At 44.2% G+C, this 15854-nt stretch overlaps 2 protein-coding genes across 2 annotated transcripts in view; both read right to left on the bottom strand.

The window, feature by feature from the left end:
• Positions 1 to 13257, bottom strand: part of LOC126428357 (epidermal growth factor-like protein) — a 49153-nt gene extending 35896 nt beyond the window's left edge. Inside the window, exons 1-3 of the mRNA XM_050090288.1 lie at positions 13095 to 13257; positions 9437 to 9552; positions 3097 to 3277 (exon numbers count right to left, since the gene is read on the bottom strand). Of these exons, the coding sequence (XP_049946245.1) occupies positions 3097 to 3277; positions 9437 to 9552; positions 13095 to 13196 (399 nt within the window). The 5' untranslated portion in view covers positions 13197 to 13257. The remainder of the gene's footprint in view (positions 1 to 3096; positions 3278 to 9436; positions 9553 to 13094) is intronic.
• LOC126428167 (epidermal growth factor-like protein) overlaps positions 2873 to 15854 on the bottom strand; it is a 33495-nt gene continuing 20513 nt past the window's right edge. Inside the window, exon 4 of the mRNA XM_050090079.1 lies at positions 2873 to 3046. The gene's annotated coding sequence lies outside the window, so the exon portion shown is untranslated. The remainder of the gene's footprint in view (positions 3047 to 15854) is intronic.

Raw genomic sequence — 15854 nt, 5'->3', positions numbered from 1 at the left:
GACGGATTAACCGTACAGTGTAAACTTGTCCTCTGGCGCCAGCTCATACTTCTGGTCATCTTGTATGGCTCGGAGGTATGCTCGACGGTGTCAGACACAGCACTAACCCGACTGCAACGTCTCCAGAACAAAGTTTTCTGTGTCATCGCAGGCACACATAAGAGACATTCTAGGTCAACCCACCATTTACATACTTACGCATGACAAATCCAGAAAATTGGACGAAACAACACAAACTTCACCCCACATTCTCATTCAGAATTTAGGACACGAATCACCAGAAGCTTCTCAGAAACGCCCAAAATTAACCGTTCTACATCACTTTATGGACCAATGACACACAAACAAAACACTACACATTTTACAGCGCAAAGTCAAGCGCCGGCACGGCAGTCGGGACCGACAAAGAAGAGAAGGCTGTGAGAAGAGGTCAGCCAATAGCAGGCTGGCAGACCCCTCTCCAGGACGACAACACGACAGCAGCAGCCCCTAAGTGAGGAAATGTGTGCCACGACCGAGTGGTGACGGCCCAGTTCAATAGCAGCTTCAGGACTTGTGATTTGCGTAGCAGCGTCAATGCTGGATCACTTCGCTTATACAATCTATGTGGCACAGATTTGGGATTGTTTATACTGAAGATTGATTATTTTGTACGTCGCCCTTTGTTTGCGACACATCTGCATAATTTTCAAAGTATTGTAAATTTCCTTTTGTAATAAACCTCATTATTACTACTGGTTTGATTGTCTTGCGATCCGAGTGAGTAGCCTTCCTAGACACCAGAAATCACATGCTTACACACTGAAAACACACAAACACAACCCCAATCCCACATGTTCACCAAATTTCCTAGCACATTCTGAAGTCAGACGGCCACAAACCAGTGGTACCTCATACACAAAATAAACAATCGTAGCCTTCTGAGGCGCCCTGCTTAACTCCGCAGGACAGAACAGGTAGTTGGAATTGTGGAAAGGGTCCAAAAGGGGGCTGTCAGTTACACTCAAACACATAACTTTATTTAGTTGTCCAAAGAATACAGCAAAAATTTTTGAACTTAGTTATGGGCTGAATAGGCCACACTACTTTATGCCTTCAGGACACAACCACTAAAATTTAAAAACGGCTGAAAGCCATTAACTTAAAATTCAGACTCAGAATATTTAGAAGGCAGAAAGCCTCACGTAAGTAAGTTCTGTAACTTGGCTGAAGGCCCAACAAATCTAACACTTGGAAGGCGAACAAGTTTAATTTAAAGACGGCTGAAGGCCCATGATTTAAGACTGCAGGTAAAAATAATTAAAAACACACACCCAAACACACACACACACACACACACACACACACACACACACACGCGGCAGAAAGCATTATCTTCAATTATGCTGTAGGTCCCACACAGTCTGATACTTGAAAGACAAGAACTTTAATTTAAAAACGGACGAAGGCCAATGACAAAACAACTAATATAATTTTTAGTAGGCAGAAGGCCCAAAGATTTATCTTCAAACAATATTTTATACAGCCTGGAAGCGCAAACAATGCAAGACTTCACAAGTAAGGAACTTCCAATTTTAAAGCGGCTCAAGGCCAATTATTTAAAACCCAACTAAAAGCATACAAATTCAAACCATCGGCTATGAGCCATTAAAATACACAATCAAACACCGATAAGAAAATGCAGTACAGCCAGCGGCGCTCAGACGTTTCTGGGGGTCGGTCTGCACTTTAAGTATCAACGTTCGCTTAGGGGAGAAAGGTAGTCGGCCCAACTATATCCAATCCGCCTGCAACCCAACCAAGACACTCAACGGACCCACCGACAAGACGACTTGCTTTGCACCCGACCAGTGCACAAGGAACTCCAAAGCCAAAACGTAAAAGGCGTAGCCGCCCACAACCAAGTATGCATAAGTTGTCAAAACTACACACACGTGTTGGACAGCGACAACACGGTGAGGAAAGGACACTGCCTGAAGTTTACGTCAGCCCCCAGGGCAGGTAACCTGAACGCTAACGGCCACAAGGCAGAAAATTCCGCTGGTGCACTTGGACTTCAAATAACCAAAGTACAGATAAACCCCACCGGATGGTGGCCAAACTTTCGCCATCTCGAACACTCGCTGTTGCTCACAGGAATACCGCCAACAGCCAATCATGAAAACCAACGGCACAATGTGAACAGACTGGCTTCGGTAATTAAATCACCACTCAACTTTGGTGTCCCGGGTCGGTGAGCCACGAATGTTGTAGCCATCTGAACAGCTCCCACACACACAGACACTGCGTAGAGACCGCCAGCGGGCCCCGCCCACTGCGCCGCGCGGACATTTCCTGGCTGATCCACACCAACCGACCGACTGCCGCACACCTGCTAGCCGGAAACTATAAGCACCAGGCCAAAGATAGTACAAGATGCGAATATCGATACACACCGCTGCTGCCACACGTAGAAAGACGAAGAACCACGGCATAACCGCGGGAAACCAAACGCAGAGTAACAGTCAAGGTTTAAACCAGGGCATAAGCCGAGGCCACCTCTGCTCACCGTCATACATGTTCCACAGGTCCTAAACCTCTCCATCGGTTTCGACCAAACTTGGCACAAACAACCCTTATTGCCGGGGAAGAACTGCCGTGTGGATAAGAACCAGGTAGTTCCAGCTGGGATGAGGGTGCTACAGAGGTGGACAGAGAGGAAATCTACAGTGTGAGGGGGGTGAGGAGATGGTGAGAGAGGAGATGGACAGGGTGAGAGGGAGGAGGAGATGGACAGAGAGAAAGGATAGGAGGAGATGTGTGCAATATATGTGACATAAACATGCGCTGGTGAAACTGTGGGTAAACGGCTAGTGAATAAACAAAAACAATGTGAGTAGTCAGTAAACTTTAATTACTCAATTACAGTGAATTTCAGGGGTTTCGTTTTGTCACGCTGTAAAGCCTTTGTGTTTAACGGTGATTTGAGCTATAGTTCTGAAATGAAGCACATAAGCACACATGTCAGACCCTTGTACTCTGTTGTTATCACCGTCTTTATCGTCAGGTGCTGTAAGGGGAGAAGCCAATGGTGAATTGGTTCACATTCCCCGTTCAGTCCCCGCCGCCCATCACACCCCAGAAGCACTTGTTGCTGATGCCCGTCATCATGCCGTACCCCGGCCAGCAGCGACACGTCTCCGGAGCCACGCAGTCCGCGTTGATGCAGCCGTTGGTGCACACCGGCTTGCAGCGGATGGGGGCCTTGGACCTCACCTCAAAGTCCGTCCTCTCGTCCCTGCAAAAAGGAAACAGTGGGTACACGTACTAAAGAGACGGACACACGTTCTCAGAATATCGCAGTCTTAAGCACAGGTTTCCATGAATGAGAATAAAAGCAAAAACTGGACGTAGTTATGCAATTGGGAACCAACGACCATTTTTCAGATTTGTAGTTCTCTGCTGCAGACTGTGATGGAATATGTGGACTACAGTTCCACAAGAAAGTGTACGCCGTTATCTGTATGAAAAAAAAACAATATTACACTTAAGGCCAACGAAACTTGTATAGCCATGCGTATTCAAATACAGAGATATGTAAACAGGCAGAATGCTGTGCTGTGGTCGGCAACTCCTATATAAACAAGTGTCTAGCGCAGTTGTTAGATCGGTTACTGCTGCTACAGGTTATCAAGATTTAAGTGAGTTTGTGCGTGGTGCTATAGTCGGGGCACGAGCGATGGGACACAGCATCTTCGAGGCAGCGACAAACTGGGGATTTTCCCATTTCACGAGTATACCGTGAATATCAGGAATCCCGTAAAACATCAAATCTCCGACATTCCTGTGGCCGGGAAACATCGTGCGGAGAACGGGACCAACGACGACTGAAGGGCAACCCTTCCGCAAGTTGCTGCCAATATCAATGCTGGGCTATCAACAAGTTCCAGCGTATGAATCATTCAGTGAAACATAATCGATATGGGCTTTCGGAGCCGAAGGTCCACTCGTGTGCCCTTGACGACTCCACGACACAAAGCTTTACGCCTCGCCTGGACCTTTCAACGCCGACATCGGGCCGTTGATTGGAAACATGTTGCCTGGTTGGACGAGTCTTGTGCAGCGGTATGGTGACAACCTCATGAACCCAATTACCCTGTATGTCAGCAGGGAACTTTTCAAGCTGGTGGAGGCTCTGTAATGGTGTGAGGCGTGTGCAGTTGGACTGATATGGGGCCCCTGATACGTCTACATACGACTCTGGCAGGTGACACGTACGTAAGTGTCCTGTCTGATCACCTGCATCCATTCGTGTCCATTCTGCATTCGACGGACTTAGGCAATTTTACCAGGACAATGGGACACCCCACACGTCCAGAATTGCTACGGAATGGCTCCAGACACACTCTTCTGAGTTTAAACACTTCTGCTGGCCACAAACCTCCCCAGACATGAACATTATTGATCATATCTGGAACGCCTTGCCACGTGCTGTTCATAAGAGATCTCCTTCCCCTCGTACTGTTACGGATTTATGGAGAGCCTTGCAGGATACATAGCGTCAATTCCGCCAGCACTACTTCAGACAAATTCGTCGAGTTCATGCCCCGTCGTGCTGCGGTTCTTCTGTGTGCTTCCGGGGGCTCTCCACGTTATTAGGGAGATGTACCCGTTTCTTTGGCTCTTCAGTTTATAAATATATGCTTACATGAAAATACATGCTATTACCAACTGTACAATCTCTAATAGTTAATCGAATCGCCGCCGTTACGTATTACAGCTTTGCATCGTTTTGACATGCTTTTCACGAAATTGCCTGCGTATTCTCTCGGTTCCGATCACCATATCGCCCTGACTTCATATGACTGCTGCCTCAAAGTAAATATTGGCTTTCTCTTCCGCTGCTTTTTAATAGACGACCAAACATTTTCGATGGATTTGCATCGGGAGACATTGAACGCCAATCGATCGTGGACACCCCATCTCTTGTTTCTACGATGTACAGAGATGGCTGTTATGTTTAGGATCATTATCCTCTTGAAGCGCATAGTTTGCCTCGTTCGGACCAAATAGCTTCTTAACGGACCTCAGAAGGCATTTTTGATAAATATTACACATGTTTTCGGCATTTCAATTGGCTGTAAGCAATAACTGCATAACTGCAGCCGTCGAAACGAAGCATTCATCTCTCACACCAATGTTTATCTATACGCTGCGCAAAAGCGCATGGAGTACAGATTGTTGGCCACTAGCAGACATGTCTCTGCGGACGTTACATTTGAAATTATGGCTACACGTTCTTGTGCAACTGACTATACGTCTTGCACAATAGAATCAACTCTATTCCATAACGTACTGTTGTCTAGAGAGGTCTGAACCAACTAAGAGTTGCTGTACCCATGTGGCAATGATTTGCAGTATCTAACCAAATCCATGTAAGAATGTCACATATTGATTTGTTTTCGTACTCGAGCTGAAACATAAGTAAGTAAGTGGCAATTACGAGGACTGCATTTTCTTGTATGTTATTGTTTAAAAAGGCATGCTGTTGTCAGAGATGTTATCCAGAGGAACGTCCTTGGTATTTGTGTGTGTGTATGGCAGAAAATACTGAAAGCAGTCATTTTGAGGTTAGTATAACATTGTTGCACTTTAAGCATATAATAATTATTAGTGGCTGTATTATATAACATTAATCATTAAGTTATATTAACATCTGTAAGCCACAAAATATTGTAGAATGTAGGCCTGTGTCATTAAACACATCACTGTCATCCAACAAGCCAGAATGAAAAGCATCCTCTTCAAATCCATAGAAAAATTTGGAGTACATTGCCGTTACAGAAAGAACATAGTCAACAGAAAGCATGACATACTCAACAGCAAAGGTAATTCGCTGGAACTTCGTTAAATGAAAGCAACCGAGGGGAAACCTTATTCAGTATTTAGGAACAAGAACTTCAACTAGAATTTCGTTGAAGTAAATATCCAGCGAAAGTCTGCAGGCCTCCCAGAATCCTCGCCAGGCCTAACAGTATTCTTGATACCTTTATGTTCAAATGTTAAATGAATATAATGATAATTAATTGAAACCTTCAGCTGGCGACAGGTGTTGTTGATATACCTCGATGGGAACAGCTGAAAATCTGTGTTCCGACCGGGACTCGAACCCGGGATCTCATGCTTACATGGCAGACGCTCTATCCATCTGAGCCACCGAGGACACAGACGAATAACGCGACTGCAGGGACTTATACTTTGCACGCTTCCCGTGAGACCCACATTCCCAACTGTCCACAATCTACATTCGTAATGTTCCTAACAGATATTTGCCCATCCACTCATTACTCGCGCCAACTAGGTGTGTTCTTTAGAAAACAGTTACTATCTTCATATATAGCTAAATCATTATCACTGCCAAAAATTACAGGACATAAAATAGATAATACATCTCATTCCAGGGTATGCCGGACAGTTTTATGAAAACATTATGGATGTTGTTGACGGCGTTGATGGTACACTTTATTTCACTTTGGAGTAGTTTTCAAGCACGTCCGCGTGTAAAAGAGTCGTATGGGCATATTTTTGTTGTTTTGGTCTTCAGTCTGAAGACTGGTTTGATACAGCTCTTCATGCTACTCTGTACTGGGCAAGCCTCTTCATTTCCGAATAACTCCTGCAACCTACATCCCTCTGAATTTGCTTATTGTATTCATCTCTTGGTCTCCATCTGCTATGTTTACCTCCCATCGTTCCCTCAAATACTAAACTGGTGATCCCTTGATTCCTCTGAATGTGTTGTACTAACCGATCCCTTCTTTTGATCAGGTAGTGCCACAAGTTTCTTGTCCCCGCCACCCCCCCCCCCCCCCCCTTCTATTCTCTTTTTTGGCTGAACTGTTTATCCTTGATGTTTCACTTCCGTAAATGGCTACACTCCAGACAAATACCTTCAGCAACGACATCCTAACACTTCAATTTATATTCAACGTTAACAAATTTCTCCTCCTGCAGAAACACTTTCCTTGCCATTCTCTATCTACAATCGATATCCTCTCTCTTCGGTCATTATCAGCTATTTTACTGCCGAAATGGCAAAACTTAATCTACTAATATCAGTGTCCCATTTCCTAATGTAATTCCCACAGCATCACCCGATTTAATTAGAGTACATTTCAGTACCCTCGTTTTGCTTTCGTTAATGTTCACATTCTTCTTTCACAAGACTATCATTACTGTACTATCCATTCCATTCAACTGATCTTCTAAGTCCTTTCTAGCGTGAGAGAAATTATTGCCATTTGCAAACCTCAAAATTTTTATTTCATCTCCCTGAACATTAATTTTTTCTCCAAATTTTCATTTAGATTTTTTACCGCTTGTTCAGTGTTTCAACACTGTCAAAAGCTTTTCCCAAATCTAAAAATGCTATGAACATAGGTTTTCCTCCTCTTAACCTATCTTCTGTGTAACGTGTGTAGTCAGTACTTACTCACGTGTTTTAACATTCCACGGAACTAAGTGATTTTTCCCAGTGGTATTACGTTATTTGTATAAACTAAAGTGTAGATGTTCGTTTGTTCAAAATCGTGCATCTCCGAACATTTTTGACCAACTGCTTTGAAATTTTCACAGTACTTTGCATCTTAATACAGGTGTGTTTCTAGTTTTGTTTGTAACAAAAATACACTATCATTAAATTTATAAAAAAATTATGTATTACTTATATTAAAAATAGATATACTAAAACAGGTAGCATGGAGAGCTGCATCAAACCAGTTTCTGGACTGAAGACCACAATAACAACAAAAACAGATGCGTATTCCAATGCAACGCTGTGTCAAAATTTCAAAGCATTCATTCGGAATCTTTCAGAGATTTGGGATTAGAAACATTTACAATTTTTATATATATGTATATGTTTTGTACATGTGTAAGTTTTTGTACATGTAAAAGTTTTTATACAAGTTCAGTCATAGATGTTTGTTTCTTCAAAGTCTCTAATCTCCAAAAGTTCTTTATAGATTGCTTTGAAATTCTCACACAGCATTGCATTCAAATACTCTAGTGTTTTTATATATCTACTGGAACGGCGTCTGGTATGAATGTCAAAAAATGTGAATGTCGGTTTGTTCAAAATCGTTAATTTCCGAAAGCTCTTCGCCGATTGCTTTGAAAATTGATGCGAAGTTGAATTCTTGTACGGACGTGTTTTTAGGTTCCTAATTCTTTAATAAACGTGCAGATAATATCTATCTGTATGCATGTGGTATATAGAGGCAAAACATTGTTACCAAAAACCTCAAAATGTACCTATCCGATTTCCCTCAAATTTTTACACGTTATTGTAACAAACGTTTAGACATATTTAGACTATATATACAGGGTGGTTCATGAAGATATGCAAATATGCAATAGTTACGGAATTACGGCTAACAAAAGATTTTGCCTGAAATTTAGCAAGTTCGCTAATAGGAAGCCATCGCAAAGCTATACGTGGTTAAAGTAAAGCACGATTTCCGTTTATTTTGTTGCTATTGGTCTGGTGAATCTAATAAAATATGTAGCAGAAGTGTATCTGCAATAGTTTGCAGAACATCCAGAGAAGCAAACATTATTATACGAGTAAGTTTGTTTACTTTCCATTAACAATATAGAAACGTCTATGTCATTGTAGGCAACCGCTAGTGAGTTGTTTATGTTGTTTCCTAACCTTGAAACGAGTTAGTTTTCTGTATTCAGTGAAAGAACAGAATAGCAACAGTGCATTTAAGTGATACCACGTAGTAACTCTCGTGGTTTGCAGATTATTTAGGAAATAGGGGAATACGCCGATAGGGTGTGTATTTACGGTAAATGTGATGGTAGTGCTAGGGCTGTAGTTAACCAATATCGCGTACTTTATCGAACTCGGATGGTTTCGAATGGACGAACCATTAGTGGAGTATTTCGAATCTTCCGGGAGACAGGTTCTCTACCTAGCGTTCATAATCAGTACGAGCACTCGATACATGAAGACGATGACGAGGATATTTTCAATGCTGTTTAACGTAGACAAATAACCACAACAACTACGACAACAAAATAAATGGAAATCGTGCTTTACTTTAACCTGCTACAGTTTTGTGATGACTTCATATTCGCGAAGTTGCTAAATTCCAGGCAAAGTCTTTTATTAGCCTTAACTACGTAACTAAACATTTGCGGATCTATGTTTATATGAACTTTTTTCTTTAGTTTTACTTTTAGAATAACATAACGCCGGCCGTGAAAGCTTACATGCTATGATTACTGAAACGTGTGCTTCCTCTTTTGTTTCTTTTCCATTTGTGCAGACCGAGTCACACCAAAGCGTGGCTGGGTACAGCAAGTGGCTATATAAGTAGGTAATTATTGACACGGAATACATTTTCACTCGTGTAGTATGTAGTAGCAGTAGTGTCCGAATGGTACTCACTTGTAACCGCGGCCGCAGTTGCACGTGTTGTAGCGAACGCACCCTCCTTGTGGACAACCAGAGGGGCACCAGGGCTTCCACTTGAGCAGGTCTTTCGTTGGCGGTGGCTGCGTCAGCTGCCTGTGGTGGACAAGTAGACAACACAGTCAGTCACGCCACGATGCTGCTGCTGTACTCCATGTACAACTTATCGTAAGGTTCTACATCTACATCTCCATACATACTCCGCAATCCGCCATACGGTGCGTGGCGGAGGGTACCTCGTACCACAGATAGCATCTTCTCTCCCTGTTCCACTCCCAAACAGAACGAGGGAAGAATGACTGCCTGTATGCCTCTGTACGAGCCCTAATCTCTGTTATCTTTGTGGTCTTTCCGCGCAATGTAAGTTGACGGCAAATACTGGAGATTTTAGAATCATCATGCGAGAACATCTAACTTAGACCTTTCTAGGGACTCTGATACTGTCGACCATAGACTGAGGTGACAAAAGTTACGGGATACTTCCTAATATCCTCTCGGAAATCGTTTTTCCCGGCATAGTGCAGCAGCCATGGACTGAGCAAGTCGTTGGAAGTTCCCTGCAAAAATACTGAGCTATGCTGCATATTTATCCATCCACAACTAGGAACGTATTGACAGGGCACGAACTGACCTCTCGATTAGGTCCCACAAATGAAACTTCCTGACAGATTAAAACTGTGTGCTGGACCGAGACTCGAACACGGGACCTTTGCCCTTCGCGAGCAAGTGCTCTACAATCTGAGCTACACAAGCACGACTCAGGGCCCATCCTCACTGTTTTACTTCTGCCAGTACCTCGTCTCCTACCTTGCAAACTTTACAGAAGCTCTCCTGCGAACCTTGCAGAGCTAGCTCTCCTGACAGAATGGATACTGCGGAGACATGCCTTAGCCACGGCCTGGGGGATGTTTCCAGAATGAGATTTTCGCTCTGGAGCGGAGTGTGCGCTGATATGAAATTTCCCAGCAGAGTGAAGCTGTGAGCCGGATCGAGACTCGAACTCGGGATCTTTGCCTTTCGCGGGCAAGTGCTCCACAATCTGAGCTACCCAAGCCCTGTCACCACAGCCATGCCCCACAAATGTTCGATTAGATTCATGTCGATCGATCTGAGTGGCCAGATCTTTCGCTCGAATTGTCCTGTATATTCTTCAAACCATTCACCAACAATTTAGGCCGTATGACATATCGAATTGTCTCGAGAACATGAAGTCCACGAATGGCTACAAATGATCTCCAAATAGCCAAACATAACGTTTGCAGTCAATGGCCGTTTCAGTTGGACCAGAAGACCCAGTTCAGTCCATGGATACACAGCCCGTACCATTATGAGCCATCACCAGGTTCCACAGTGTCTTGTTGACAACCTAGGTCAACGGCTTTTTGGTCTGCCACACACTCGAACCCTGTCTCTTAACAATTGAAATCGGGACAACTGACTACGGCTTTCCAGTCGTCCAGGGTCCAAGCGATGTGATCACGAGCCCAGCAGAGGCGCTGAAGAAGATGTTGGAGCTGTTAGCAAAAGCACGTGCGCTGGTCGCCTGCTGCCACCGCCCACTAACGCCAAATCCCGCAGCAGTGTCCTAGCGGATACGTTCGTCGTTAACCTCATCTTCATTTGTGCGGTTATTTCGCGTGCTGCTGCTCGTCTGTTAGCACTGACACCTATAGCAAACGTCGGTGTTGTCGGTCGTTAAGTGAAGGCCACTGTGCTGTCTGTGGCGAGAGATGATGCCTGTAATTTGACATTTTCGCCAAACTCTTGAATTCTCTGACGATTTCGAAAGTGGAATGATCCATGCAGGTAGCTTGAACTACCATTTCGAGTAGTTCAAAGCCTATTAATTCTCGTCGTTCGGCGATAGTCACGTCGGAAACCTTTTCACACGAATCACCTCGGTCCAAGTGACGGCCCCGCCAATGCTCCGCCCTTTTACACCTTGTGTACGCGTCACCACCACCGCCATCTCTATATTTGCATATACAGGGTAGCTATCCCATGACTAGTCACCTCAGCGCAGATGAGATGATTAATAACATCTAAACCTACATCCATACTCCGCAACCCACCTGACGGTGTGTGGCGGAGGATACCTTGAGTACCTCTATCGGTTCCCCCTTCTATGCCACTCTCGTATTGTTCCCGGAAAGAAAGATTGTCGGTATGCCTCTGTGTGGGCTCTAATCTCTCTGATTTTATCCTCATGGTCTCTTCGCGAAATATACGCAGGAGCGAGCAGTATACTGCTTGACTTCTCGGTGAACGTATGTTCTCGAAACTTGAACAAAAGCCCGTACTGAGCTACTGAGCGTCTCTCCTCCAGAGTCTTCCACTGGAGTTTATCTATCATCTCCGCAACGCTTTCGCGATTACTAAATGATACTGTAACGAAGCGCGCTGCTCTCCGTTGGATCTTCTCTATCTCTTCTATCAACCCTATCTGGTATGGATCCCACACTGCTGAGCAATATTCAAGCAGTGGGCGAACAAGTGTACTGTAACCTACTTCCTTTGTTTTCGGATTGCATTTTCTTAGGATTCTTCCAATGAATCTCAGTCTGGCATCTGCTTTACCGACGATCACCTTTATATGATCGTTCCATTTTAAATCACTCCTAATGCCTACTACCAGATAATTTATGGAATTAACTGCTTCCAGTTGCTGACCTGCTATATTGTAGCTAAATGATAAAGGATCTTACTTTCTATGTACTAGCAACACATTACACTTGTGTGCATTGAGATTCAACTGCCATTCCCTGCACCATGCGTCAATTCGTTGCAGATCTTCCTGCATTTCAGTACAATTTTCCCCTGTTACAAACTTTCGATGTATTACAGTATCATCCGCGAAAAGCCTCAGTGCACTTCCGATGTTATCCACAAGGTCATTTATGTATATTATGAACAGAAACGGTCTTACGACACTACCTTGCGGCACACCTGAAATCACTCTTACTTCGGAAGACTTCTCTCCATTGAGAATGACATGCTGCGTTCTGTTATCTAGGAACTCTTCAATCCAATCACACAATTGGTCTGATAGCCCGTATGCTCTTACTTTGTTCGTTAAGCGACTGTGGGAAACTGTATCGAACGCTTTGCGGAAGTCAAGAAACACGGCATCTACCTGGGAACCCGTGTCTATGGCCCTCTGAGTCTCGTGTACGAATGGTGCAAGCTGGGTTTCACACGATCGTCTTTTCGAAATCCATGCTGATTGCTTCAGAGTAGATTTCTGGTCTCCAGAAAAGTCATTTTACTCGAACATAATACGTGTTCCAAAATTCTACAACTGATCGACGTTAGAGATATAGGTTTACAGTTCTGCACATCTGTTTGACGTCCCTTCTTAAAAATGGGGATGACCTGTGCTATTTTCCAATCCTTTGGAACACTACGCTCTTCTAGAGACCTACGGTACACCGCTGCAAGAAGGGTGGCAAGTTACTTCATGTACTCTGTGTAAAATCGAACTGGAATCCCATCAGGTCCTGCGGCCTTTCCTCTTTTGAGCGGTTTTAATAGTTTTTCTATCCCTCTGTCATCTATTTCGATATCTACCATTTTGTCATCTGTGCGAGAATCTAGAGAATAAAATGTGAAACAGATCCGTATCCACTGTCGTGACTTGCCCGTGTGAATCGTTGCAGTCAACCGGGCCCCCGGCGGCGGGCTGAGCTACTAAGCAGGCAGCAGTGATGGCGACGACGTAGACTACCAGCGGTGACATGACGGCGACTGGAGAAGAAGCAGCGGTCTACGGCGATTGTCTGCCCGTGACAATGGGACCAATCTCGGTATAATTTATAGAGCTCGAAAGCTGGTTGCGAGTGCTGTTGCGGATACCGCAGATAAACGGTTCTATCTGCAGGGCCCGCCTTTCCTGTCTGTGTTCGCTTCCGCTGGTCGCGTCGAGGAGAGGAAGTTCCTCTTAGATTCGCTAGGTAATCAAGCTTGGCGGTTTTGGAATGATATGTAGGAATGGGTAGTCGATTCGGCGGAGGAAGTGCTAACGAGACATGGTGCGTCTTCCTTCTTGGAAGCACACCCTCAGAAATGAAAGTATCTCGACGTACACTCTAACAAGGGGCCGCCAATTGTGAAATTCAGATTCGATTCATACTCCGCATAATGAAAGCTCATGGCCGGAGGTGTAATGTGACAAAGCACCAAGATGCACTTCTCAGCCGTTGTCGAGAAAATCGACAGTTGAAAGAAACCGTTGCGGTGAAATACTCTCTACCATTAATAATTTTCTACAGCGGCGTGGCGCAGCGGTAAGTGCTCGGGTTCGTAGTCCGAAGGTCGCCGGATCGAATCTCGCGCCATGCGACCTTTTATTTTTTTTTTAGTATTTGTTTTTTGTAATTCAAATGTGTATATATATATATATATATATATATAATTCCCGGCAATCAGTTGCAACAGTTATGCATATAATAAGTTGTTGAAAGTCGTTTGTCGTGGAAAAACTGGCGACTTCGAACATCATTATGTTTTCCGCAAACAAAGTTGTATTTCACAAATGTTATTAATTGTCTTCATAATGTTAACCACGTATAGTTAACGGAAGACTTAGAAACCATATTCCGAAACGAATACGTATAGCGTAAGTCAAACGTTCGAATCAGAATAGAGACCCCACGAACACAAATTTGCTGTGGCAGGTATGAAATATAAACTCCGTTACTCGCTCGTTACACTTGAAGGACAGATGTTGAATGGGCCGAAACGAGCCACCGCATAACAGCGTAGTTGCCTGCTAACTTCGAAAGAAGGTAGATGCGGTCCCTAGCGCAACTTATAACATCGCCGAAAATCAGTGCGGACGGGAGAGCTTTGGTACACCCTGTTAAAAAAACGGAAAAATGGAGGCGGTACAATTGGAGAGCGATCCATCTTCACCAACAGGCATAAGCATGCAGCGCCACGACGCTGTAGAAAATTATTAATCGTAGAGAGTGTTTCACCGCAACGGTTTCTTTTAACTGTCGATTTTCTCGACAACGGCTGAAAGTGCATCTTGGTGCTTTGCCACATTACACCTCTGGCCATGAGCCTTTATTATGCGCAGTATGAATCGAATCTGAATTTCACAATTGGCGGCCTCCCCTTGTAAGACAGAAATGAAAGGACTCACCACCAAGGAATTATCCGAATGGGGCAGAAAGTAACGTTCATGTACGGGACAAGCAGCGCACGTGTACGGGACAAGCAGTCTACGTGTACTTCTACATCTACGTCTACATTTATACCCCGCAAGCCACCAACGGTGTATGGCGGAGGGCACTTTACGTGCCACTGTCATTACCTCCCTTTTCTGTTCCAGTTGCGTACGGTTCGCGGGAAGAACGACTGTCTGAAAGCCTCCGTGCGCGCTCGAATCTCTCTAATTTTACATTCGTGATCTCCTCGGGTGGTATAAGTAGGGGGAAGCAATATATTCAGTACCTCATCCAGAAACGCACCCTCTCGAAACTTGGACAGCAAGCTACACCGCGATGCAGAGCGCCTCTCTTGCAGAGTCTGCCACTTGAGTTTGCTAAACATCTCCGTAACGCTATCACGCTTTACCAAATAACCTTGTGACGAAACGCGCAGCTCTTCTTTGGATCTTCTCTATCTCTTCCGTCAACCCGATCTGGTACGGATCCCACACAGATGAGCAATACTCAAGTACAGGTCGAACGAGTGTTTTGTAAGCCACCTCCTTTGTTGATGGACTACATTTTCTAAGGACTCTCCCAATGAATCTCAACCTGGCACCCGCCTTACCAACAATTAAATTTTATATGATCATTCCACTTCAAATCGTTCCGCACGCATACTCCCAGATATTTTACAGAAGTAACTGCTACCAGCGTTTGTTCCGCTATCGATTAATCATACAATAAAGGATCCTTCTTTCTATGTATTCGCAATACATTACATTTGTCTATGTTAAGGGTCAGTTGCCACTCCCTGCACCAAGTGCCTATCCGCTGCAGATCTTCCTGCATTTCGCTACAATTTTCTAATGCTGCAACTTCTCTGTATACTACAGCATCATCCGCGAAAAGCCGCATGGAACTTCCGACACTATCTACTAGGTCATTTCTATATGTATAGTGAAAAGCAATGGTCCCATTACACTCCCCTGTGGCACGCCAGAGGTTACTTTAACGTCTGTAGACGTCTCTCCATTGAGAACAACATGCTGTGTTCTGTTTGCTAAAAACTCTTCAATCCAGCCACACAGCTGGTCTGATATTCCGTAGGATCTTACTTTGTTTATCAGGCGATAGTGCGGAACTGTATCAAACACCTTCCGGAAGTCAAGGAAAATAGTATCTACCTGGGAGCCTGTATCTAATATTTTCTGGGTCTCATGAACAAATAAAGCGAGTTG

The sequence above is a fragment of the Schistocerca serialis genome, chromosome 12 (genome assembly GCF_023864345.2).
Source record: "Schistocerca serialis cubense isolate TAMUIC-IGC-003099 chromosome 12, iqSchSeri2.2, whole genome shotgun sequence".
Lineage (NCBI taxonomy): Eukaryota > Metazoa > Arthropoda > Insecta > Orthoptera > Acrididae > Schistocerca > Schistocerca serialis.
The sequence above is the reverse complement of the archived record's forward strand: the minus strand, read 5'-3'. Positions and strand labels throughout refer to the sequence as shown.